This window comes from Mastigoproctus giganteus, chromosome 8, assembly GCF_048544385.1.
Source record: "Mastigoproctus giganteus isolate SK-2022 chromosome 8, ASM4854438v1, whole genome shotgun sequence".
Taxonomy (NCBI): Eukaryota; Metazoa; Arthropoda; class Arachnida; order Uropygi; family Thelyphonidae; genus Mastigoproctus; species Mastigoproctus giganteus.
The window spans coordinates 70,584,448-70,610,281 of record NC_143582.1 but is presented as its reverse complement, the minus strand read 5'-3'; the positions used below and the strand labels follow the sequence as shown (position 1 = coordinate 70,610,281).

Below are 25,834 nucleotides of genomic sequence, written 5' to 3'. Positions count from 1 at the left end.
AGGATCATTTTCTTCATTATCACTATATTCTGTGGGATAAGGAGTCCCAAGGACAACCTCTAATATTTCATCTTCGCTTAGGGCTTTGTCGGTTAACAATTCATCAATATCTTCAAACGATAGATCGTCGAATCCTTCTCCACTAATTTTGTGTGCCAATGTAATGATGTTGGGAAATTCGGTCGTATTAGGGATGATGGGATCTTTGCTTTTTACACATTGTGGCCAAACTGCTTTCCAACATGCATTTAAAGTTGCTGGTTTTAATTCAGTTAACGCTAATCCAACTTGATTGATACAATCCATAATTGAGAATTTCTTCCACACATCAATGACTGTTAGTGTTTCATCATTCAGTTTGTCCAAAACGTGTTAGAATATTCGTTTTACGTAGTATGTTTTAATTGTCGCAATTATACCTTGGTCTAGCGGTTGTATCAAAGATGTAGTATTAGTTGGCAGAAATAAAATTTGTACGTTTGGGTGTTCCAAGACAGGATGGCCGGGTGCATTGTCAAGAATCAGAAGAACTTTAAATTCGAGACCTTTCAAATTCATATAACGTCTGACTTCTGGGATGAAATATTTGTTGAACCATTCTGTAAAGATAGCAGTGGTCATCCAGGCCTTCTTGTTTGCCATCCAGTGAACAGGCAGTTTATTGATATCTACACCTTTCATTGAATGTGGGTTTAGGGCTCAATTTACCAGCAGTGGTTTCAACATACGATCTCCTGAAGCGTTGGAGGAAAATAATAAGGTTACACGATCCGTAGCTAACTTAAAGCCACCAGCAGTTTTCTGCGATTTGGCTACATACGTTCTGTTCGGCATTCGTTTCCAGAAGAAACCAGTTTCATCTGCATTCCACACTTGATCAGGAGTGTATCCTCCATCTTCAATAATTTTTGCAAGTTCCTGCGGGAATACTTTAGCAGCCGATTCATCTGCAGATTCAGTTTCGCCTTTAATTTTTATATTATGAAGAGCATTCCTTTTAAGAAACCCTGTCATCCAACCTGTACTTGCAGAAAATTCATACGTTCTGTTTAACTGAGATGAAGTGCTTGGCTCCTTTTCTTTAGTCTGTCTGTAAATTCTTAATGCTGTTTGCTTGATGGCATTTCCATCTACTGGTACTCTTTTTTGTGACTGATCTTCTATCCATATTACCAGAGCCTTTTCCATTTTTTCCTTGACAATATCTCTTGTATATGACGATGAATTAACACTTACTTTTGTTCCAGAACATACCGACTTCCTAATTGCAGCTTCATTTTTCTTAGTAGTTCTTACGGTAGCTTCATGTACACCAAAATGCTTTCCTACAGACGTAGCCCCTTGTCCAGTTGCAAGACGATCTAAAATTTGAATTTTAAGTTCCAAAGAAATCGCTTTCCTTTTCATTTTCGTAATAGGGGAATTATTCAGTTATATAAGGGCTACCGAAAAATATCTCAGTTATAATTAATAAAAAAAGTATGAAAACTTTGTAAAATTACAATTTATTGACTATCGGCAAAATTAATAAATTTATATGTGCACAAATTTCACTAAAGATTCTTTCACTTTGAAATAGAGCTTACTACTAAATGTCTTCTGAAGATACAATGCACGAATACCGTAGATGTGCACCAAATTCAGTAAAAATGATGATTCATAGATACCTAGATGTACACATTGGTAAACAAAAGCATGTTTCAAGATGCACACACTAGGTGTTATCCAATCTATTGGTGCGTGTAATATAGAAATGATACTAATATGCCACAAATAAAAAAAAAAAATTTTCTTAGAATTTAGGCAAAAAAAAATTCATAGAAATCGTGTTAAATCAAAATGACTCGCTTAAAAAGAGAATGAAATTTTTATTTTGAATTCGTGTAAAAAAAAGTTCGTGCGAAAACAGAATTAGGTGTATTTGCTTTTTGTTTCCTGTCTTCTCTCTAATTGATATTTGTATAAGAATAAGAGAAATTTACCTCAATATGATACGTAGAACTTTCCATATGACACTCTCTAGCAATTAAAACAATATAAAACTAATGCAAAATGATTGCAGTAGACAAATAATATCTCTATTTAAGATTCGGTTCACACATACTCTGCTTTATTCCTGTGATCAAGACATATGGTCTTTTTAATTGATTTTTATTACTACAATCATTTTGTGTCAATTTTGTATTCTTTTTAATTGCTGGAGACTGTCATACGGAAGGTTATATGTATCATACTGGGGTAAATTTCTCTTATTCTTCTGCAATTATTGAAATACAGCATAGAATGTATGGAACATTGTAGTTCTGTTTTACAGTAATTTCTCTAATTTAAAAGAAACCCCAGATATTCAGTGATATTAAATCAATATTAAATTACTATAAATAAGATTAAACAAAACTGTAAAGGCACTATATTTTTTTTTTTGCTCCAGACATAAAAGCTTGTGCTGAGGAAGAAATGGCTGACTTTCCACGCCGAATGCGTGAATGGCTGTTTAATATTATGCAAGACCTAGCAAGAAGAGAGGAGCTTAAGGATCCATTTCTTCGAATGGAAAAGGAAGCAGAAAAACAGCATGGCAGAAAGTGGGTAAATGCTGTTATTTGGAAATTTTGTGACTTAGACACTCACCCACATGACAGGTATAACTGATATTTTTATGTTATAAATTATCATTTGTTTTTAAGTTGTACATACTGTTGCAAATATTAAAAAATCTGTACAATAGCATAGTATAATATACAGTCAGTCCTCGTATAGCACGATAGTTGTGTTCCTAGAAACCCTCGTGCAATATAAACAACATTTGCCCTATGGGAAAAATAGTGTTAGGTGCCGACCACCCAAGATTGAACTCACATTTGTAACCAGAACATTACCAAACACAATAAATTATCATAATAAAATACTTACGTATTTTATTATGACTATTACGTAATAAAATATTGCTAATGCTTTTGCTTCTATCGTAAGCAAACTTGTTTTTTGTTTGATTTTCTATCCAAAACAGATGACAGCTGTTCCATCTCTTCCAATTCTTTGTGTCTTAATCTAATGGATTTTAATTACAATTTGAGTTGTTCCTGCTATCAAAGTTGTTTTTATTTTCTCTGCATTCTTTGTAATTCTCAGTGTTGCCTCATTTAGGTCTGTAGCATGTGCAGTATCACATGGTCTTTCATTTCGCTCAAAGCATTTCACAATTTCATATTTTTTTCTCAGTCGACAGAGGTGGACTGGCCATAAGCCTTACCGGAGGAAACCCCGGAGGCTGATGTGATTTTGGCCATAAACGCTAGTATGAGGCCACTACAAATTTTCCTGTGTAAGAATTTTTGACCCAGTCGGCCTCTGTTTATCGATATCACTTTTCTTTTTCTCTCTGAATCTGCAGTGTCTTTACCAGGACACTTCCTTTTCATACCTTTTAAGTATTTTCCTCATTTTTAGGGAATAAAGCACAATTACAAAACGAGGAGGCATGCTTGATACACATAAACAAAGCTGCACACATGTAGCAACTGAATAAACAACACCGTAAAGGCAGAGATACACTATTAACACCTCACATTTTACTAAAGAACATTTCTAGGGGTTACTACCATAAAACAATAAAAACAATTTCCAGTTGCATCCCTGCTAGTGGAATCTGTTATAAACTGGTAGTAAACTTGATATAATTGCATTTGCGATTATACCGATAGCTGGAATTGTGTTGGTTTTTACGTTATTATGGTGAAATGTGTTTCCCCTTTCACTGATATAAAACACAAATACATTTTCGGAATCTTCTCTTCATTCCTATCGTGTTGCATTCGGTTGGGGTGATTCCACGTTCGACTGCCATTTCTTGTAAATACAAAGGCGAATCATGCATAAGCGAATTCGGTTCGTGTTATATAAGATATCGTTCCCCTATTTATAAATCGTGTATGATCGAATTCGTGTAGTGTAAACACGTGTTATACGAGGACTGACTGTACACTGTTAATTTATTAATAACATGAACAACAGATAGTGTTGCAGTGTGTGGATAAATACTTCACACACTTCAACACTATCTGTTGCAGTTTGTAGTAGTAGTAGTAGTGGCATGTGATGCAAGAAAGCAAGTGTATGAGCTTATGTAGCATCAGCCAAAAAAAAAAAAATCACACCATTGCCTCCAAATGCCTGTCCAGTTCCTCCTTAAATTTATTCAACCTATCAACTTCCACAACGACGGATAGAAGTTTGTTCCAGCAATTAACCACCCGCTGGCTAAAGGCAAATTTCCGCACATCTATTCTACATCTGTCTTTTCTTAATTTGAATTTATGCCCCCTTAGGTTCGTAATCTGAACAAGTGGAAGGATCCCATCAGAATTCAGCGTGCTCAACCCATTCAAGGCCTTATATACCTCAATCAGATCACCGTGTAGGTGCCTAGTCTCCAGCCACTGCAATTTGCAGAACTTAAGCCTCTCTTGGTAAGAGGATCCCTTCATTCCCCTCACCAATCTTGTTGCCCTTCTCTGCGGATAACTACTTCAGACATAACTTGATAAAAGAAATCTGTAGCTCATAAAGAGCTTAATTGTTGGCATACTGCTTTCATAATTTATTAATGACTACAATTTCAGACTAGTCATTATTCAGTTGTGAAATGATGCGTCTGATTAGCTGAAAAATGATGTTGAGATGTAATGAGTCCAATAGTGCTTTTTCTCTTCAGTTTGTAGTATTGGCATCTTCATCTGGTGATGGATCTCATGTGCACCAGCTCAAGTGCCCAAATGGTGTCTGAAATTCAATCAGTCATTGTAGAAACCATCAGTCACACTTTGCAAATTTTAGGTAAAGAAGACTTAAATAATAAGAGGTTATGTCTCAACGGTTGTAAATATAAAAATGACTATTACTTGTAACTGCAGTTAGTATTAGTAATGGCAAATAATGCAGGAAAGCAAGCGTATACAGCATTAACAAAAAAAATATAACACTATCTAACGTTTCCATCCTCTCTAATTCTAGCAGCCTATCTGCACTGTTCAGAGAAATTGTTAGATGATATAATTACACTAGGTTTTTTTTCCCCCACCACCTTTAGCATGGTTCAACCTGATTGGTACATTATTTTAGGATTATTGCTGTCCACATGCAGTATCTTGTATTTATCAATGATAAACCTCAATTGCCACTTCTCAATCAACTTGCCTAATTTTTCTAGGTCTTGTTACAGTAGAATGCCTTTATTCCTGTCATTAACCATGCTGCCACCTTTTGTAGCATTATATTTTTTGGTAGCATTATATGTTTTTTTGTATCATCTGGAAAATTATACAAGCTTGATATGCCTCGTCATTATATTAATAAATATCAAATAGTAAGGGGCCCAGCATTGAATGCTGGAGGACTCCACCAGCATTAATCCAAGAACAGCAGTGTCCACCCACCCTCTGTCCACCTATCTGACCATCCTCTGTTTTCTGCCACTCAAAATCTGACCTACAGTAGCAGTAACTTGTCCCCAATGGCACAATGCTCCAATTTGTACAGCAGTATTTCACATGGAACAGTGTCAAAAGCTGTATTGAAATGTAAGTATAAGATGTCAAAATTATTTTTTGCATCCATTTCCTTTGTTTTTGTGTCATAATAACTAATGAGATTAGTCAGTAGTCAGAAAATATCCTTCCTTAAAAAAATCCATGCTGTGATTTCCATATTATCTATTACTATCAAGATGATCCTGCAATATTTCGTTACTTTCCCGGATTCAGACATTTCACATGCTAGTATAGAATCTGTATGGTGTGAGATAGTTGGAAACAAAGGTATAATGCGAGTAGGAGTAATCTACAGACCAGGTGATTGTGAAGATTATGACAAAAGCCTCTATATGCAAATGGAATGGGCAAGTAAGCGTCAATGTCTTATTATGGGTGATTTCAATTTGCCTCTAATTGATTGGAGTAAATGGGAAGGAAACTCGACATGGGGAACAAAATTTTTAAATCAACTAGATGATTGTTATTTGTATCAACATGTCAGGGAAAGTACTAGAGAAAAGAATATCCTAGACCTCATCATCACACATGAATCAGATGACATAACAGGGCTGACAGTAGAGGAACCAGTAGCAGGAAGTGATCACGGAGTTCTATGGTGGATGATGACGAGAGAGGTAGCAGTAGTTAAAGGCAAAGGAATGGGTTTTAATTTCAGAAAAGGAAATCACGATGCCTTAATGTACTACATGGCCTCTATTAACTGGGTAGATATTGCGCAGAGAATGAATACAATTGAACTGTGGTACGCTTTTAAAACATTAATCACAGATGCCTTGAATGAGTATATACCATTAAAAAAATACTCCACGAGAAGGGTTCCAAGTTGGATGAATAGTGAAGTTGCCGCATTACTTGAGCAGAAAAAGGTGGCATGGAAAGGTTACAGAGCAATAAAAAGTACTGAAGCCTATAACAGCTACAAGGTGATGTGTAATAGAGCCACAGAAAAGGTTCGACAGGCAAAGGCAGTTTATGAGAAATCACTAGCAAACAGAGCAAAGAGGGGGGGGATAAAGAATTCTTCACATATATAAATGCCAAGAAGAGCAGGACAAACCAGATCGGACCTTTACGTAAGGGAAATGGGATAGTAATAAATACACCAGCTGCCGTTGCAGATGAACTCAACAGTTATTTTGCATCGATATTTACAAATGAAAAGCCTTTTGTGGCAATGGGAAATTGTGGGAGCGAAGTTAAAAAATATGTAATTAATGATATTGAAATTTCGCAAGATTATTTAATGAAAAAACTTTCGAGCCTACAGACCAGTAAGGCTCCTGGAGTTGATGGAATATACCCTATAATCTTAAGAGAAGCGGCAAGCGAGTGCATTGAACCATTGAGGCTAATTATGCGAGCATCACTAGACTGAGGAGATTCCCTTGGATTGGAAAAGTTCAAATGTATCTCCCATACATAAGGGTGGCTCTAAAAGTGAAGTTGGAAATTATCGACCTGTCAGTCTGACTTCAGTAGTAGGGAAAATCATGGAGGCAATGATCAAGGGTGGAAATCAGGATCATTTGGATCGAATTGAAATTCTCAAGGATACTCAGCATGGTTTTGTAAAGGGAAAATCATGTTTAACAAATCTGGTTCGCTATTTCGAAAGGGGTCACTCACGAGCTGGATTTAGGGAATAATTTCGACATTGTTTATTTAGATTTCAGCAAAGCTTTTGACTCAGTCCCACATGAGCGGTTGCTTTATAAGCTGGAACAGGTTGGAATCACTGGGAAAATCCTTAGATGGATAGAAGGATGGCTTCAGGGCAGGAGGCAGAGGGTTGTGATAAATGGCTATTCCTCAGATTGGGTTGATGTAAGAAGTGGGGTTCCCCAAGGATCAGTATTAGGACCACTGTTGTTTTTAATTTTCATAAACGACATTGATGAAGGGATAGAGGGCGTGATGTCTAAATTTGCAGATGATGTTAAAATTGGTAGAGTAGTTAATGATCACTGTCAAGCTGAGCTTCTTCAGAGAGACCTAGATAGACTTCAGGAATGGTCAGAAAAATGGCAGCTGTGCTTTAATCCAACAAAGTGTAAGGTGTTACACCTGGGAAACAGTAATCCCAAAATAACTTATTCACTTGGTGGAGTTCAACTAAACCCAGTACTAGAGGAAAGGGACTTGGGTGTTAAGATACGGTCAGACATGAAATTCTCTGATCATTGTAAACAGGTTGCAAGGAAGGCCCATGGTGTCTTGTCGATGATCTATCGAACTTTTGCAAGTAGAGATAGGGACGTGATAATCCCATTATATAAGGCTTATGTTAGACCACACTTGGAATACTGTGTCCAAGTATGGAGACCGCACCTAAAGAAAGACATCGAGCTTCTTGAAAGGGTGCAAAGAAGGGTAACTCGCCTGGTGAGATTGGCAAAAGGGCGTCCTTATGATGGAAAGACTTCGAATATGTGGGTTGCAGAGTTTGGAAACTAGACACCTTAGAGTAGATTTGATTGAGGTGTTTAAGGCTCTGAGAGGCATCAGTAAAATGAATGAGGACAAAATTTTCAAGATTATAAATGATGCTAGAACTAGGGGACATAAATTCAAGTTACGGGGGGAAATGTTTAGATTGGACTGCAGGAAGTTTTATTTTAGCCAGCGAGTTATAAATTACTGGAATAAGTTGCCTTCATGGGTGGTAGAGGCCGACAATTTGGGGAAATTCAAAGGTCATCTGGATAGTATTTTCGGGTAAGGGAAGCGCACAGGATGATAGGTTTAATTTCCTTTTTATTTATTTTTTATTTTATTTTTTTATTTATTAATTATTATTAATTAGTTATTTATTTTATTTATCTATTTATTTATTTTTTTTTTGTTTTTATCATTGTTTTGTTCGGATTTTTTTTTTTTTTTTTTTTTGGCTGGTGCAGCATAAGCCATAGGCTTTCTTGCACCATGCGGCCGTTACTATTACTAATACTTACTGACTCCATTATTTTTCCCTGGAACAAAGATCAAGCTTACAGGTCTATAATTACTCACTTTGCACTTTTCCCACCCCCTTTATAAATAGGAGTGATGTTTGCACATCGCCAAACTCCAACAATTTTTCTTTCATTTTCCTCTCTGTTATGACAGAATGCTTTACCTCCCACTTATAATTTGGTATAGTGTGGATGTTCCAATCTTAAAAAACTTCTTCATGCACCAGTGCAGATGCAAAATACTTATTCGGTTTATCAGCAATCTGAAAGGTATCATCAGTAGTTATGCCATTCATATGCCTTTATCCCTTTCCTTCTAGTGTTAACATGGGCAAAGAATTCTTTGCATTGCCTAAGGGAGCAAAGAATGGAGACAAGGAATTTTTCATGTATGTAAATACAACAAAAAAAGAAAGCTAATCAGATGAGACCTTTGTGCACTGGGTGTGTGTAAGTCTTAGAGAACCCAGCTGATGTTGCAGATGATTTGAATAGGTATTTCTGCATCGCTCCTTACTGACAAAAGACCCTTTGTGCTGAGAAGAGGCTTTGCGAGTGAGGCAGAGCCATATGAAATTAGTGATGTTGTTATTACAGATGATTGTTTATTGGAAAATCATTTGAAAGTAAAGGCAAAGTAAGGCTCCCAGAGTTGATGGCATATACTCTATAGTTTTGAGGAAGAACATGAGGGAATGTATTGAACCACTGAGGTTAATTATGAGGGCATCTTTGGACTCGGGAGATTCTTTGGATTGGAGAAGTGCCAATGTATTACCATTACATAAAAGTGGTTCTAAGAGTGAAGTTGGTAACTACATATCAGTTAGACTGACTTCAGTGCTAGGAAAAATCTTAGAGGCAATGATTGAGAGTGCAATCCAGGGACATATAGATAGATATGGCATTCTGAAGGGTGCACAACATGGCTTTGTTAAGGATAAATCATGCTTAACTAACTTAGTCGGGGCTATTTTGACACAGTTACTCATGATCTAGATTTAGGGAACAATTTCGACATAGTTTATTTGGATTTTAGCAAAGTATTTAACTCGGTTCCTCATGAGAGGTTACTGCGTAAGCTTGAACAGGTTGGGATTACTGGTAAGATTCTAAGATGGATGGATAGATAAGATGGCTGACAGAGGATTGTGATTAATGAATATTCTTCAGATTGGTCTAAAATCAGGAGGGAGATCCCTCAAGGACCATTGTTGTTTCTCATTTTCATAAATGACATCGACGAAGGGATAGGAGGTGAGGAGGGAAGCATATAATTTGTTTTTCTTATCTACTTGTTTTTTACCCCTATAGTTTTTCTGTACCCACTGATAATTTATAATCATTCCATATTTTGTATTTTTCTGCTGCTAGTCTCCTCAGATCATCTGACATCTACTTAGGACTAAACCTTGAGCAGTATCTTTTAGTTAGTGTGAAAAGTTTGGTGTAGCTTCTGTGATTACTTCTCTGAATGCTTCCCGTTTAGAATTTGTAGAATAGGTCCCACTGAAAAGAATTTGACAACTGTTTAAAGCCATTATTGTTGCCTTTACGAAAGCAAGATCCCTTCCCTCCCCCATGTCCTTGACAGTATTTATATCATTAAGTAAATCTGAAAAGTATGTTATGATTACTGTTGCTTAGTGGTTCCTTTATCTGGAAATTCTTAATGCATGAAGAGTAACTACTGATAATCATATCAATAGTTTGCTTTCTCTTGTTGCCTGTCTAATATGCTGGTATTGGAAACAGTCATCTAGTACATCTAGAAAAGCTCTATTGCTATCTAAGCCACCTACCCCCAAGTTTCATTCAATATCGGGAAAGTTAAAATTCTCTATTATAAGACATTCTGATTTTGCTGGCTTTCTAGGGAAATTGTTTTCCTTCACCAGAATAGGCAAATATGCTGTACATTTAAAAAGCTGAGACATTACCAAGACAGCTGTTTAAAAGCTTACTGGGCTCTCATCAGTTGATAGGTGGTCTCTGTTAGCAAAACTTTTCCAAACTGAATAATGTGTTTTATCAAAGTGGAAAGCTAAGCCATGGACAGAAGTGAAATTTCCATTTAAAACATAATTGGCGAGGGAAGAAACCTATTAACATTCTGACCTTGTGCCATTACACTTTCATCTGTGTGACCCAATGAAAGATGGCTTTTGTGGAGAATGCTTCATCAACGACAGTGGAATTGTTGCATCAGTGGTCTTATAGGCTGATAGTAATTTTTATTGGTGGGTGAAGGCCCTAGTAAGTTGGCTGAGACTTGAAGTACATAATATTCAGTTTAAATTGGCATATCTGCAGTGGTATACAATAAAAATTGGAAGCATAAGTTTCAGAATGAACCTCATTTTGTATTTTCAGCTTGCCTATTCTGTTTTAAAAAAAGAAGCACAAACACTATCCCAAAAATAATTGTCTGCTAGCAGTCGAAAAGTGGTTTACTCTCTAGTGGGTATCTTGGTTTATATTTTATATTAAAGCAGAGGAAAACTGAAAAATTTAAATATCTCTTAAAAATTACAGTAGTGGTTAAAATTGTATTATTCTACCGATATAGTATTGACTCTCAGTCTGCATCCTTATTTCTTAATTGAGAAAATGTAGATATTAAAAAAAATCTCTATGGTACTACTAAGTATTAAGTATGTCATGTAACCATTCTGTGTTAGTTTTCCATTTCTTGGTTTTGTTTCTGCTCGCTTCACATTTACAGCAGCCTTTTATCCTAGAGAAGTAACAGAAGCTCCCCCCCCCCTCCGTGATCACTGAAAGATAACCAAAATTTGAATAAAAGTTAAAGATCAGATACAAATTTATCTGATCTTGCCATATATCATAAATATCGGAAACCAAATTATAAGTGCATATTGTTATTGAATGAGATATTGTAATGAATAGATATCAGCTTAGTGTAGTAAAATTTGAATGGTTAGAATATTAAAATATTTTAACAATTAACAATTGAATTTTTAAAATATTTTAATAATGGAATCTAAATTTAGTAACATGTTGAAACAGGTCTGAAGTGAGATTACATGACACATGGTGGGGGGGGGCAGTGAAATATATTTGCTACCATCTCTATGTATAAATTATTTAAATAAAATAATAGTGATTTTATTATTAATTTTAAATAAAATTAATAAACTGCTCTTTTATACATCATGAGCACAGAACAGAAAAATCACCACTTCCACTAGGCTGCTTCCCCTCCTCTGTCCTTCAGGGAGCACACTGTAACACACACAAACCAGAAACGAGACCAGCATAATACAATCGAGCACCTGGTTCTAGGAGGGTAGCAATACAGAAAACAGTAAAAGGAAATTGCAGAAAAGCAAAAGCACTCCAAAAGAGGATGCACAGATGGATCAAAATTCAAACTCAGATGAACTAGAGTCAATTACAGTTTCTCTCTCACCCCCCCCCCCCCCAAGCCAAGGTCACTCTTGGAAGTAGAATGGAAACCATAATGACAAATGGATACTTGTTATTTTATTTTTATTGTTGTTATTTATTTATTTATTTATTTTTTTAGAAGCATTAGCAACTAAGGCCATATTGCTCTGGGGATATGTGGTGGTCATTCCCTGACCTTTCCACATCCTCCGTATTTGGTGGTCACGTGCTCAAACCCCGTTCTAATCAAGAAGTGTGTGTTACGCACTGCTACTCCTGCCCACCTGGCTACAGAAACTATTTTAATTTTTAAATATAAAATGTACACTATCCTAAGATACTGGAATACCCTAGAAATATTAATAAATTGCTTGTATATGGAAAATGAGAAATTAATCATAGCTTCACATTAATCCCAAACTTGGTTTACAAAATCTTTCATCTATCTTAGTCATATACAGCAATGATTATGAGTTCAGAAAATACCTTAAAACACTTAGAAGTCGTATTTTCCATTGCAAAGGAAAAGAATGCCCCTCAACCTCCTCCTCCCCCCCAAATATCCCAAATTCTGGACATAAGCTGAACAACTTTATTTTCAAGGCTACCAAAGAAAGTGGTTATAAGACCAGTCAGGAAGTGAAGGTTACCATCAGTATTAAAATTAAAAATAACTTGGAGGATATCAGAATCAAAATGGTTAAACTAACAAAAAGTAAACGAGTTGTCATTGAAACGGCCTCAAAGAAAGATCTTACACTATCCTCCTCTCCAGTTTTTCTGGAAGCTAGGAAAAATGTGCAAAACATCAAAGGGAAAATATTTCCCTTGGGTGTGCTGCACACAACATTAAACCTTGTACCTGCCTAGGCTGTGGGTGCACATTTCAGATATAGAGCCAGTGCACTCATGTGGGCACTGCACCACAAAAGCATCTCTTCTTGGAATGCCTAACAAAATATACTCCCAAGATTGCATAAACTGTAAAAGACATAAGCATGATTCCAACCACTGTGAATCTCAATTTCCAGAATTTTCAATGAATAATAATATTTGGAACAATCAAAGTGCAATGTATTGTACCAACATCATCATCATCAGCCATTTTCAGTACACTGCAGGATGAAGGCCTCTCCAGCAACTTTCCAGTTCCTTCTGTTTTGTGCAATGGCCATCCATTTACTACCCACAAACTCATGAATTTCATCTGTCCATCTCTGTCGTTGTCTTCCACGTTTTCTTCTAGCTCCTCTTGGGTACCATTCTGTTATTTTCTTAATCCATCTGTCATCATATCTTCAAGCTGTGTCCTACCCAAGACCATTTTAGTTCTGTAGTTTTAATAAGAATGTTTTTTACTTGAGTTTGCTGCCTAATCCATGTGTTTCTCTTCTTATCTAACAGTCTGATTCCCAATATAATTCGTTCCATTCTTCGCTGTGTAGTTCTCAGCTTCTCTTCCATTCTTTTGGTGAGTGCCCAAGTTTCACTTCCATAAGTCATTGTGGGGAGTATACATTGATTCATTATTTTACGTTTCAGACAAACTGGGATATTGCTCTTCAGTATGTGACTATATTTCCTGAATGCTATCCATCCAAAATTTATTCTTCTCTTGATTTCCAGCCATTTATCATTATTACAGCTAATAACTTGTCCCAGATAAGTATATGACTCCACCTTTTCAATTACTGCTCCTTCAATCATTATTTCCCTTTCCGTGGCATACTTGTTCATCATTACTTTTGTTTTAGCCATATTCATCTTTAGTCCAAAATCCTTACTAACTCTCATAACTGATTAAGATTTTCCTCTAATTCTTTGGGATCATGGCATATGACTACAATGTTATCTGCAAACCGTAAATGGTTTAGGTACTCTCCATTCATATTGACTCCTTTCTGCAACCAGTCTAATCTTCTGAAAGCTTCCTCAAGGGCAGCAGTAAACAACTTCGGAGATATTGTCTCCTTGTTGAACTCCTTTCTCAATTTTAAATTTGCTACTGTCTTTGTCTAGTCTAATAAAGAAGGTAGTGTTCTCATATATTTTCTTCATAATCATAATATATGGGGTATCTATGCCTTGTCTTTCCAGTGCCTGAAACATTGCCTTATGCTGTATGAAATCAAACGCCTTTTCATAATCCACAAATGCCAGGCATAATGGTGTTTTATATTCATTTGCTTTCTCCGTTAGCTGTGATATTACATGAAGGTGATCCATAGTTGAGAATCCTGTCCTAAAGCCAGCTTGCTGTTTCGGTTGATTCTTCATCAAGTATTCTTTCTAATCTGTTAATAGTGACCCTTGTGAATAACTTGTAGATGTGGGATAACAAGCTAATTGGTCTATAATTTCCAATTTCTGATTTATCTCCTTAGTTATGCAGCAAAACTATGCTTGCATTATTCCACTCCTTAGGCATCACACCTTTTCTAATGTATTTTGTGAAGAGTCTTGCCAGTTTTTGTGACATGTCTCTTCCTCCCAATTTTAACAACTCTACAGTAACTTCATCTTCCCCCGGGGCTTTCTGATTCTTCATTTTCTTCAACGCATATTCTACCTCATCAGGAAGGAAGGAAGGATATCAGGTACGTCGTATGTGTTACTAATTTGCGATCCATCTTCCCCACTGCTGGCGTCATTCCCTCGCTCCTTGGTTATAATTGTCTATAGTAGTCTTCTGCTATTTGAATTATGCCTTCTCTGCTATTTATAAGTATGCCATCGCTATTCTTCAGTTTCAGTATCATTTGTCTTTCTGTATTACTGCACATGGCTGCTGATTTAAGTCCTTTGTTTTTCCTTAATGCTTGTTCGATTTTTCTTGTGTTAAATCTTCTTATGTCCTCTCTGAGTCTCTTTCTAATGGCTTTGCATAACTCAGTATACTGAATTTTCTCCTTGTCAGTGTTTATCTTGCTCTTCATTTGTTGTCTTCAATTCATCATGACAAGTGTTTCTTGACTAATTTTTTCTTCTTTGGATTTCTTTTTACCTATACAGGTTTCTTGGACCTTTCAGAAAGCCGTAATATACCTCATCAATATCTTTGTTCTGAGCCATCTCCAGAAGCTCAAACTTGTTCCAGTAAATACTGCTTTTTCTCCTCTTCTGTTATCTCAAAGACCTTTGTATTATTTACTCTAGTAAGTTTTTGCCTTTCTTTTCTTACATCTATATCAAGTGTGCATCTTACCATTCTGTGATCACTTCCAACATTTACCTTGTTCAGGATGGTAACATCATTCACGATATATCTTGTGTTAGTGAGGATGAAGTCTATTTCGTTAGTTGTTAATCCATTTGGCTCTTCCATGTCCACTTTCTGTTCACCCTTTTCTTGAAAAAGTGTTTATTACTGACAATCCTCGAGATTCTGCAAATTCCACAAGTCTTTCACATCTTTCATTTCATACCAACATCAGGATTGGCGCCTCCGTAGCCAGGTGGGAAGGAGCAGCAGTGCGTAGCACACGCTTCTTGATTAGACTGGGGTTCGAGCCCGTCACCACCAAATACGGAGGATGCGGAAAGGTCAGGGAATGACCACCGCATATCCCGGAGCAATATGGCCTTAGTTGCTAATGTTCCTAAAACAAAACAAAAAAAAAAACATCAGGATTATGCAAATAAATGAAATCAGTATGAGGGTTGTAGCAGATGAGATCAAGAAGGTGAATAAGGTACATAAAATTATATATATAAGGACCATACTATATAAGAGCACAACTGGGTAGGAGATATACAAGAGGCATTTGAAAAGTTCATGGCCTGAGGGTGAAGGATTTACTTGAGGAATCTGGTAATGTTACTTTTCAACATGGTCACCTTTGGAGTCGGTACACTTTTGTCACCAATGTGTTGATTCCAACTATGAAGAAAGTTTTATTTTGTGCCTCCAGGAATGCATCTACTGCAGCAGTGTTGTCACTGTTGGTGGGGAAATGGGTGCTAGATGTGGTGATTGGGAGATAATCCAAGATTTCAAAGCTGCACTCATGCATTGCAGCCATGGCAATGACAGACTTTCTACCTTCTTTCTGAAGAGTTTCCCTTTATTGCCCTCCCCCCCCTCCAACTGAATTATGTGTTTAGCTACTGTTTAAAAGAAAACTCATTTAAAGCATTCAAAATGCCCTCCTGGAGGTATGGTGACAAACTGTGAGAGGAATCACTCCAATTTCCTGATCCAAGAAGAACAGGCAAGCAGTGGCAGTTTTTTGGTTTAGGGATGTTTTTCTCAGAATCTCTTAGAGCTCCTCATACCCCAAAACCACACTCTGAATGATAAAAATGACCTGGCCATTGTGGCTGATCAGGTACACCCATTCGTGGTGATTGTCTTCCTCGATGTAGCACAGGTGTGTGTTCCAGTAGGATAATATGCCCTGCCATGTTGCCAGTATTGTTCGAGAGTGGTTCACCAAACACAAAAGTTACTTCTAGGTGCCACCTTGGTTGCTGATTTCACCATATGTGTCTGGGATTACGTGGCTTGACAGATCTGGAGTTTGGATCCTCCACCACAGGCTGTCATAGATCTGTGGGACAAAATCCTGGTGGCTTGGTACAACATACATTCTGCAGCATTCAGAGATCTTATAAAATCCATGCCTTGCCATGTGGTGGCAGGAGGGAGGACATGCCCACTATTAGGTAGATGATCACAATGTTCTGACTGTACAGTGTATATATATTGGGGGGGAGGAGTAACACCTGTGATCTCGTGTCATGCTGTATCTGATGGGATTTTCACACAATCCCTGAAAAGAAATTGCATTTCAAAAACTACTCTAGTAAACAGTGTCTATATTTAGGAAAGCAGTGAAATTTTAAATCATTAACTTTGAACAAAAACTTTTGTGCTGCACTTCAAGGTGCAGTCTAATTACTTGCCAGATTAAACAAGCCTGATTGCTTAACTCATATAGAATAATATGCATTAAATTTTATGTGCATGATATTTTGCTCATTTTTTTAAATTGTAGTTTATTCCTCCTGTTATGAATTTAAAGACGACATAATTAAAATAACATTCTGTTCCACTTGTTATTTATTTTTCTCCCTTGAGAACATTGTTTAATTTATTTTTGTTATTTTTAGGGCTGTTTCTAGACATGAACTATTTCCAATCAGGGCACCACTTATAGCAATGGAACATTGTATAGCACCCTTCTTGGACAATTGCGATGCAAATGATGATCATATGATTACTCTACTAGAATGGGGAAAGTGTTTGGGCCTAGAAGAAAGTAAGTACAATGGAAATGAGTTAAATATTACTTGTTTGTGTAGGGCGTAATACATAAAAAATGTATCCTGTACAGCACAGGCCACAAGGGTTACAGTAAGCCATTTTATTTGGGATCAGAGGAGGAGTCTACTTATGCTTATAATGCATTTTAAAAATGTGAGCATATGGTCATAGTAGCCTCTAATTTTTTTCCTCAGTGTGCAGAATTAGTATTACTTTGTGCACTTACCTTACAGCTTGTTGCATTACAAAAATAATGATTACAATCATTAATAATAATAACTACATGCGATTTTAAACACGTAAATTGGAAAATAAACATTTTCATAGCAGATAAATTATAATTATTAGATTAAATAGATATTACAAATATAAAATTAGATATTGAAAACCGTTCTTGACAGTTTTAACAAATTTTATGAACTGCAGAGTAAAAAATCAGAAAATAATCATTATGTACTTCCCAACAACAGAGCCAATGTGATCTCTTATCAGTGAGGGTAAGGAGGTAGGCCTGACGTAGCCCAGTGGTCAGGAGCGAGAGTGCATAGCACGCGTTCCTTGAGTGGACCGGGGTTCAAGCCCGTGACTACTAAATACGATAAATATTTGTATTGACGATTTATTGTAAACTCTACTGACTTGGTTGTCGTGCCGGAGTATAAACAGAAAATTTATTTATTTATTTATATTTTTGTCAAAAAATAATTGCTTTGAATTGTTTGTGCTGTGAATCTTGCAAATTTTCTTGCATATGATTTGTAACAGATATAAAGCATAATTTATATTCCAGTAATTGAAATATGAAAAAACTTCATGAGAAGTAATCCTTAGCTGCCTGAGACTTTTGATATTGTCATGTTTAGCTGAATTCCAGAATGTAGTGTGTGCTAAAAAAAAAAACTAAAAAAAAAAAAGAGAAGGGCAACTAGATGGTGAAGGGAACAAAGGGGTGCTTTTATCTAGAAAGGCTTCAGTTCTGCAGATTGCAGCATCTGGAGACGAGGCACCTGCTGGATGATCTGATCGAGAAGCTTAAGGCCTTGAATGAATTGAGTAAGCTGAATGTGAATGGCATGCTTCCTCCTGCTGAGACTATACACATGAGGGAGCATAAATTCAAATTGAGGAAAGATCGTTGCCGGATAGATGTGCAGAAGTTTGCCTTCTGCCAGCAAGTGGCTGATCGTTGAATTAGGCTTCCATTTGTTGTTGGAAGTGGAGGATTTGAATAAATTCAAGAATTGAATTTAAACATTTGAACAAATTCTTGAAGGGTAAGGATGGATAAAGTGTGTGTGTGTGTGTGTGTGTGTGTGTGTGTTTTTTTTTTTTTTTTTTTTTGATTTGGTAGTTGTTGGCGCATCGGCTTCTGTGGCCATATTGCACCTCCAAAGGTTTTTGCAGTACAGTGATCCAAGCCCGAGGCGGGAATCGAACCCGCGACCTTTGGGTTGCCGGGCAGGTACTTTACCCACTCGGCTAGCCCGGTCGGCGTGTGTGTGTGTGGCTTATACTATATAAGCTTTCTTTTTTGCATCATTTGCCACTACTACTAAAGTCGAAGTATATGCTCAAAATGCTTTTGTTAAAAAAAAACAACATATGGTAATAGTGAGTTTTGCAATTAATAAAGCATTTAACACCACCTGGAGATATGGAATTCTCCAAGATTTAATTCAACCTTGATTTTATTCAGAATTTTCTCCATCTCAGGACTTTTCAAGTACAATTCCAGAATGCTTTGCCACAATTCACATGCTGGAAGAAGGGGCACCTCAAGGATCGATTTTAATTGCAACTCTTTTTGCATTACATACCAATAGCATACTCAAGACATTCCAGCTATGGTGGAAACTTAAATGTATATAGACAATCTTGCTATTTCCTGTCAGTCATCAAACATGCCTACCATTGAAAGACAACTACAGTAACTAAAATTGAAACTTCTATAAAATGCAGTGGCTATTGATTAACCAAGGGGGGAAACTACAGCAATACACTTCTGTAAAGTGTATCTGGAATTATTATTATTAATATACCCAGGGATGCTCTCATAATTATGGTTAAAGAGGACTAGCTTCTTTTACAGCCTACATTAATATATTTAGGTAGGTTTATCCATCCCAGATACCTTTTTGTTACATTTAGTTTCAATAATTTCTCTTCTACTTTTCTCTCAGTTATCACAAAATCATCAGTTTCCTGTTTGAATTTGATAAGCTTTTGTAATCCCCATCCCCAAAAAATCCCTGGTGTGTGAATGTAGATACAAAATGCATATTCAGTTAGTCAGCAACCTAAGCAGGGTCATCAACAGTTAAACCATTCTGAATCTGATGGGGTGGGTGAGGAATTTTGCTCCACCTCTGCTGGGTGGTCTTTGATGATGTCATCTGTGCTGTGTGCAGCCCCTTGCATCCTTGCACTATCCTGATTAAACTTAATGTTCTGCCAACTCAGTTCAGATCTTTTGGCTTGGACTTGGCGTATCATGGTCTTAGTCACTTTTGCACCATAAAAACCGAAATCAAATCAAATTTCAGAGCTTGATTAAGTTTTTCCAGCGACAAGCAGTATCTTTCTTTGTTGATAGTTGTTCCATTTGAAATCGATAAAAATTATACCATTTTGATTCTAGAAGATGGCTATAAGTTTTGTCAGTGATTTGGAAAGTTTTGGCTTCTTGTTTGCAGGTGATGATGGGTATGTGAGTACCCTGTCTGTTGATGATGGTCAAAACATTTCCCTCTGACATTTTTGCAGCGTCTGTTACTTGTCTGTTGGTTATGCACCTGTCATTTTGAATGTCAGTAATGTTCTTCGTTTTTCACTGTTTGTAACAGACATTGGTCTTCCGGCTCTTGGTTTGTCCTTGATGCCAAAATCACTTTCCTGAAATTGTTTGAGCCACCGATAGACGTTACTGTAGTCACTTGTCTGGTTCCCATAGATTGCCAGGAGTTTGATGGATAGACTGCTCACCCAATTTGAACTCAATCACACACACCCACACACACAGTTTGTTTGAAATGGCTGTCATTTTATCCATCCATATCTTCAGATCTAAAAACACCAGAAAAATAATATTAGGTGTTGTTAATGGTGATTGGTAGTACAATAAGTGTACATCAGAAATTCTCCCTCTTGCTTATGCATGCAGATGCGAGTAACTGTATATTACTTATTGATCTGCCCTTGTATTTTTAGTCCATGTATTCTGCTTTTATTCTATTTTACACTTTTATGTATATACTGACACGGTAACCTTTCTGAAAGGTTACGGTCAATTGCCAGTAAAATATAAATCAAATCAAACTTATATAACCTAACCTTTTGATGAGGTAACCTTGTCTTGGTGCATAACACCTTTGTTGCTAATATGGCAATAAAAATGTAAACCTAAAACCCTGTAAAAACAGTCTCTCTCTGTTAACAAGCTGAGAAAAATTCTACACCATGAGTGTTGCAATCTCCCCAGAGCTGAATTGATTGACAAGGCTCCTATCATGTCTGAGCAGAATTGTAGATACTTTCGTTTCAGTCCTACTCGTGACTTTTTCTCAACATTGCTTTGTACTTGTTAATTAAATCCTCAGATCTCTTGATCAGGTGTGTGATTTCACTTATTAAAATCCAGGAGGAAATAATAAAGGGCATTACAGAAATTTGACTAATATTATATTATTATGCACAGTGAAGGGAAAAGAATTACTTTACACTAGCCAACAAAAAAAATTTTTTTTTCATACCTCTGCAATGAAAATATGTGATTATGGAGGAAATAAACAAACTGTTTCTGAAAATCACCATAAAAAGTCTCCATCGCGTCTATGTCAAAAGATGTACCAATGTTCAGTGTTAAAATAAAGGGATATATACGTATAATTCAAGTTTGTAATACAAGTTTTAAAAAAAAATTAACGTTTTCTATAACTCATTTAACTTCAGAAAAAAACCATTGCAAAATAGTTATATTTCAATAATATATAATCAGCATATCTGTAATTGTCCTTAAAAATGTTTGCAACTAAGGGATTTTCTCTTGTATTCCTGGCTTACTATCCCTCACAAGGAACCAGCAGTAATCCCCCATGATTACAGGAACCCAGTGACATTGGTATCGCTTTCCCATCGTGAAAATATCTTGATGAAACCGCTCCCTTTGTTCATCACTCACATCTCCCAGATTTTCTGGGAACAATTTGGGATGGGAATGAAGAAAATGAATTTTCAACGACATTCAACAGCCCATGTTTTTTAGCACTCGAATAAATTTCCTGTTACCCAAAGAAACATGTACTGCCGTCTTAAATGATTCCCAAGTTGCCAATTCAACTTCTTTTAACTGGGTTTCAAACATCATCTTTCAGGTGTTTCCTAATTTGGGGTCCTACGAAAATAAGGAATATATTTTGCATTACGTTGTCCTGGTATGAACTCGTCCTGCTTGTCCTATTGTTGCACATGTTCTTCTGTCGCATGGCTGTCCCACAAACACAAAAAACATTTTGTGAAACCCCCCCCCCTGCAAACCAATAACCTTAAAATCACTGCATATGTTCCAACCATAATCCTGGTATTTTATAGCATATAGAACCTTAGACATACTTTCATGACTTTCTTTTAAGTCCAACTGAAGGAAACACGGGAACTGATGGAAATTCATTGCCACCTTTAGGAAGCAAAACTGCTTTTAAACTTAAAACTTAATTTTATGGCATCTATGAATAAACGCCATTTATCTGACTTTATGCATGACACCTAGTTCTTTCAGAAGTCCAATAATGTCTTTGCAAAAACGCATACTGTATCTTCCATAGCAAAATATTTCGAAAACTTTTCATGTCTTTTTCGAAACAGATAGGAACCTTAATTCTGATTGAACAGTCACACTTCTGTTAGGAGCATTTTTAGTAACTACGTCATCTAATCTTGCCTTTAAATAGAAAAAAACTGTATTTTCAAGAACTGTGACAAAAATGTTTGTGAACAAGGGTTCCCTGTGCTTGAGCCTGATTGTGAATATGCTGGCAACTGGTCAGTAATATTTGCTTTTCATACTTGCTTTTACTTGTAATTACTTGTTTTATTTGTTTTACAATAATATTTGCTTTTCATACCTTGCAGACATACCTTAGTTCTGTTTCATCTGTCTTTATTATAGTCCCAGTTTCTCCGCCAGCTCAGTGCTATGCTAAAATTACCTCATTTGAATAAATTTTCAGGCAAATATTGAATAATTTGGAGAACCTTGTCACTCATTCTCATCCATTAGTACGCTAACCTTTGACTTACCATTGCACTCTCTGCATCTAGCACACTGAAATAAATTTTCTTCCTTTACAGTTGAAGGACTGCAGCCATGGCAAGCCACCAGGTTATTGTCATTTGTCCCCTGCAAGGCATCTGTACTTCCTCTGAGCAAATTTATTTCTAGCAACCACAATATGTCTAACCTTATTTGATTCATCTACACTGAGTGGCCATTTCATTGGCTACACCTACCTAATATCGAGCGCTTCTTGATTAGACCGGGTTCGAGCCTGTGAGCCACCAAATATGGAGGATGCGGAAAGGTCAGGGAATGACCACCGCATATCCCCGGAGCAATATGGCCTTAGTTGCTAATGCTCCTAAAAACTAAATAACAACAACAACAATAACCTAATATTGAGTGGGTTTCCTTTTAACCCTCAGAACAGCCTAGATTTGTTGTGGCATGGACTCAGGTGTTGAAAGTGGAAATAAGGAAGACGTGATTGCTTCTCATGGTTGTTGCTAATTTGATGGCTGCAGATCTCTGCTCAGAAGAGCTTGTTCCACCTTATCTCAAATGGATTGAGATCTGGTAAATGGAGAGGCTTTTTGCTGCAGTAGGCTGAATTCACTGTGTCTCTCCTGGAACCAGTTCTGCACAGTTCTGGTCTTGTGACAGGGCACATTATCATGTAGGAAGAACCTCTTTGCAGGATACACTGCAGTCATGTAGGGATGTACTTGTTATCAAGAGGCACAATGAGTATCACAAAAAACACTTCCCCCACCATTATCACCAGTATGCATTGTTAATATCTGACAGGATGGGTCCATGAACTCATGCTATTTTTACCATATTTTGGCCCTCCCGTCAGTGTGGAAGAACAGTAAGAACTGGAAATCAATATTTTTCCAGTTTTTATGTATTACAGCCCACTGTAACCTCACCTTGTTTTTTGCTGACAGAAGTGGAACCCAGTTTGGTCATCTTCTGTGATACCCCATTCATGACACATATGTGGAGATTTGACTGACTAGCTTTTCTGTTATCTTACACGTGTATTGTGAGACTTCATTGGCTGGATGTTATTTGGTTAGTGAACTAATCTTGATACACATGGGACAAGTGTATTGTCTGACAGCACTAGCAGTTTCCCCCATCTCCGCATGGGACAGTCACATGTGAAAACTCCAGCAAGGTCACAGTTTCCAAGTTACTCATACTAATATGCTTATCATGAACTACTAGAGCATGTTTAAACCCATATAAATCTTTATTCTTACCCATTCTTACACTGAATTTAATACAAGAACATCCCTGCATATTCTGCTCATTTGCTTTTTAACACATGGTAAGAACATGTGATGTTGTTACTGAAGGAGTGTTCCATTTCAAAAAAAAAAAAAAAAAGAGGGGTAAGTGTGCCTGATAGAGTGGCTGCTCAGTGTATATTCTTTTACCTTCGATAATATATGTAATTGAAACTTACTAAATTATAAGGAAACTACTGCTAAATATTCTTTGAGTTGAGGATAACTCGTTCCTTTATGTTAGTTCTGTCGGAGTAAATACACTTAATGGAGTAGATGATGACGACTCATTATTTCATTTCATTTCATTCTGTTATCCCAGAAAATGGAAAAAAGTTTATTCAATGAAGGTGGTTGGAAATAGGAACTCTATTTCACACCCTTAATATACTACAAGGAAAAGAAAATCAGCATACTGCACTGAAGGAAAAGGCTACTCTGTATATATTTAATGATGGATGATTTAATACGGTACTTTTAGTAATTATGTACTGCAAAAGCTCATTCTGTGTGTGCAAGCACATAAAAGATGTCATTCAGCTCAGTGATGAAGATTATAAGTTTATATTCGTTAAATTGAGTTTACAGAACGTACATAAAAAAATCATTTACAAAATTTAATGACTAACTGAGAATTAAGACTTATCCAATGAATATTAGCTCAACTAATATAAGTTGAGCTAATTGAGTTTCCTAGCAGTATTCAGACTGCTACATAAATAATTGCAAAACAAAATTTAAGGAAAATCAAATATGCCCGAAATTAAAGTACTTGTACGGTTACCTCATCTTGTCGATTTTATTTTGTACAATTAAACCATTGTCACCATCAGTTTGAAAACAGTGCCACAGATTATCCACAAAGAAAATACCTTGTTTGGTCAAAATTTTTATATTTGTTTTTGGTATTTTATAAAGAGTATATAATAGCTAAACTACTCAAATTGTAAAATGTAAATATTGAGTACTTTCCAAGCAAGAAATTGAGACATAATCATCACAGAATATCAGAAATGTACTCCACTTGTGTGTTTGTAACTTCCTCTTACCAACTTAGTTTGTTCACTTTGATTTGTGTTTGTTTCCTAAAATGATGCATTTCCATCCATTCTGAAATATGTATATTTTTGTCTAGAAATTTTTATATGAAAGCTGTTATTTTATTAATTTTATGTAACTTTTACAGATGAAATTGAAGATAAATGTGCTTATCTTGTTGAAAGGCAAGGCTGACATGAAGGAAGGACAACAATTAGGATGCAGCAACATTTATTTTATTTTTAGAGTTCCTTACAATCGCCCTTTTTTATTTCTGCTGACTACTTAATTGGTTGTGAAAGAAATGTGACATCGTGAAACTAAACACATTCCAGCTTTTCTTATACTTATTTTACATTGTATACTTTTAGTTAAAGTGTTGCTATTGAGGGAATGTTATTTTTTAGTTGATTATATGGAAAGTCTTATTCAGATATGTTTTGTAGTGGTAGTGGTCATGTTGTGCCTTGGGTTGTGCCTCCCTAAAACACTGCCATATTGTTATTTTAATAAAGTTTGTTTAAAAAAGGTGTAGTTGATCTGGAATTAAACGAGGAATGGGGTTTGAGAAAGAAGAAACAGAAGTATGCATGCATATTTATTGTGATATTAGATAAAAAAATAAAAAAACTCTTGCCCTCTGAATCACAGCCTTTTAAAATGCACTGCTTGCATGATGTTTGTGGAGCAATCGGGTACGGGACATGATATTGCCATGGGGGATGTCTTTGTGTGTGTGCGATGCAAGGAGTGTAACGAAATCAGGCGACAACTCAGCGTTGTCATGGACCTATATGAGAGCTTGAAGGACAGGGTGGATGCCCTCGAAGGATCTAAAGTGAGGCCCACCAAGCTCTCCGCTGACCTCATCAATGCCAGAGCTTGCACTTTGTCATCACGCAACACAGCGGCAACCCCCAAGGCAAAATACACTGATCCCATAGGAACTAATAGTTGTTGATAACTCTATTGTCAGGGAAACGGGGAACATGCTTTGTAAAAAGGAAAGGTGGAACAGGACCAGGGTATGTCTGCCAGGGGCAAAGGTT

The 25,834-nt window shown here is 36.5% G+C and overlaps 1 protein-coding gene across 1 annotated transcript in view; it reads left to right on the top strand.

Moving 5' to 3' along the window:
- LOC150081616 (SPARC-like) overlaps positions 1 to 25,315 on the top strand; it is a 111,928-nt gene extending 86,613 nt beyond the window's left edge. Inside the window, exons 6-8 of the mRNA XM_090379471.1 lie at positions 2,432 to 2,642; positions 17,027 to 17,175; positions 24,934 to 25,315. Of these exons, the coding sequence (XP_090235597.1) occupies positions 2,432 to 2,642; positions 17,027 to 17,175; positions 24,934 to 24,980 (407 nt within the window). The 3' untranslated portion in view covers positions 24,981 to 25,315. The remainder of the gene's footprint in view (positions 1 to 2,431; positions 2,643 to 17,026; positions 17,176 to 24,933) is intronic.
- Positions 25,316 to 25,834: the final 519 nt, after the last annotated feature.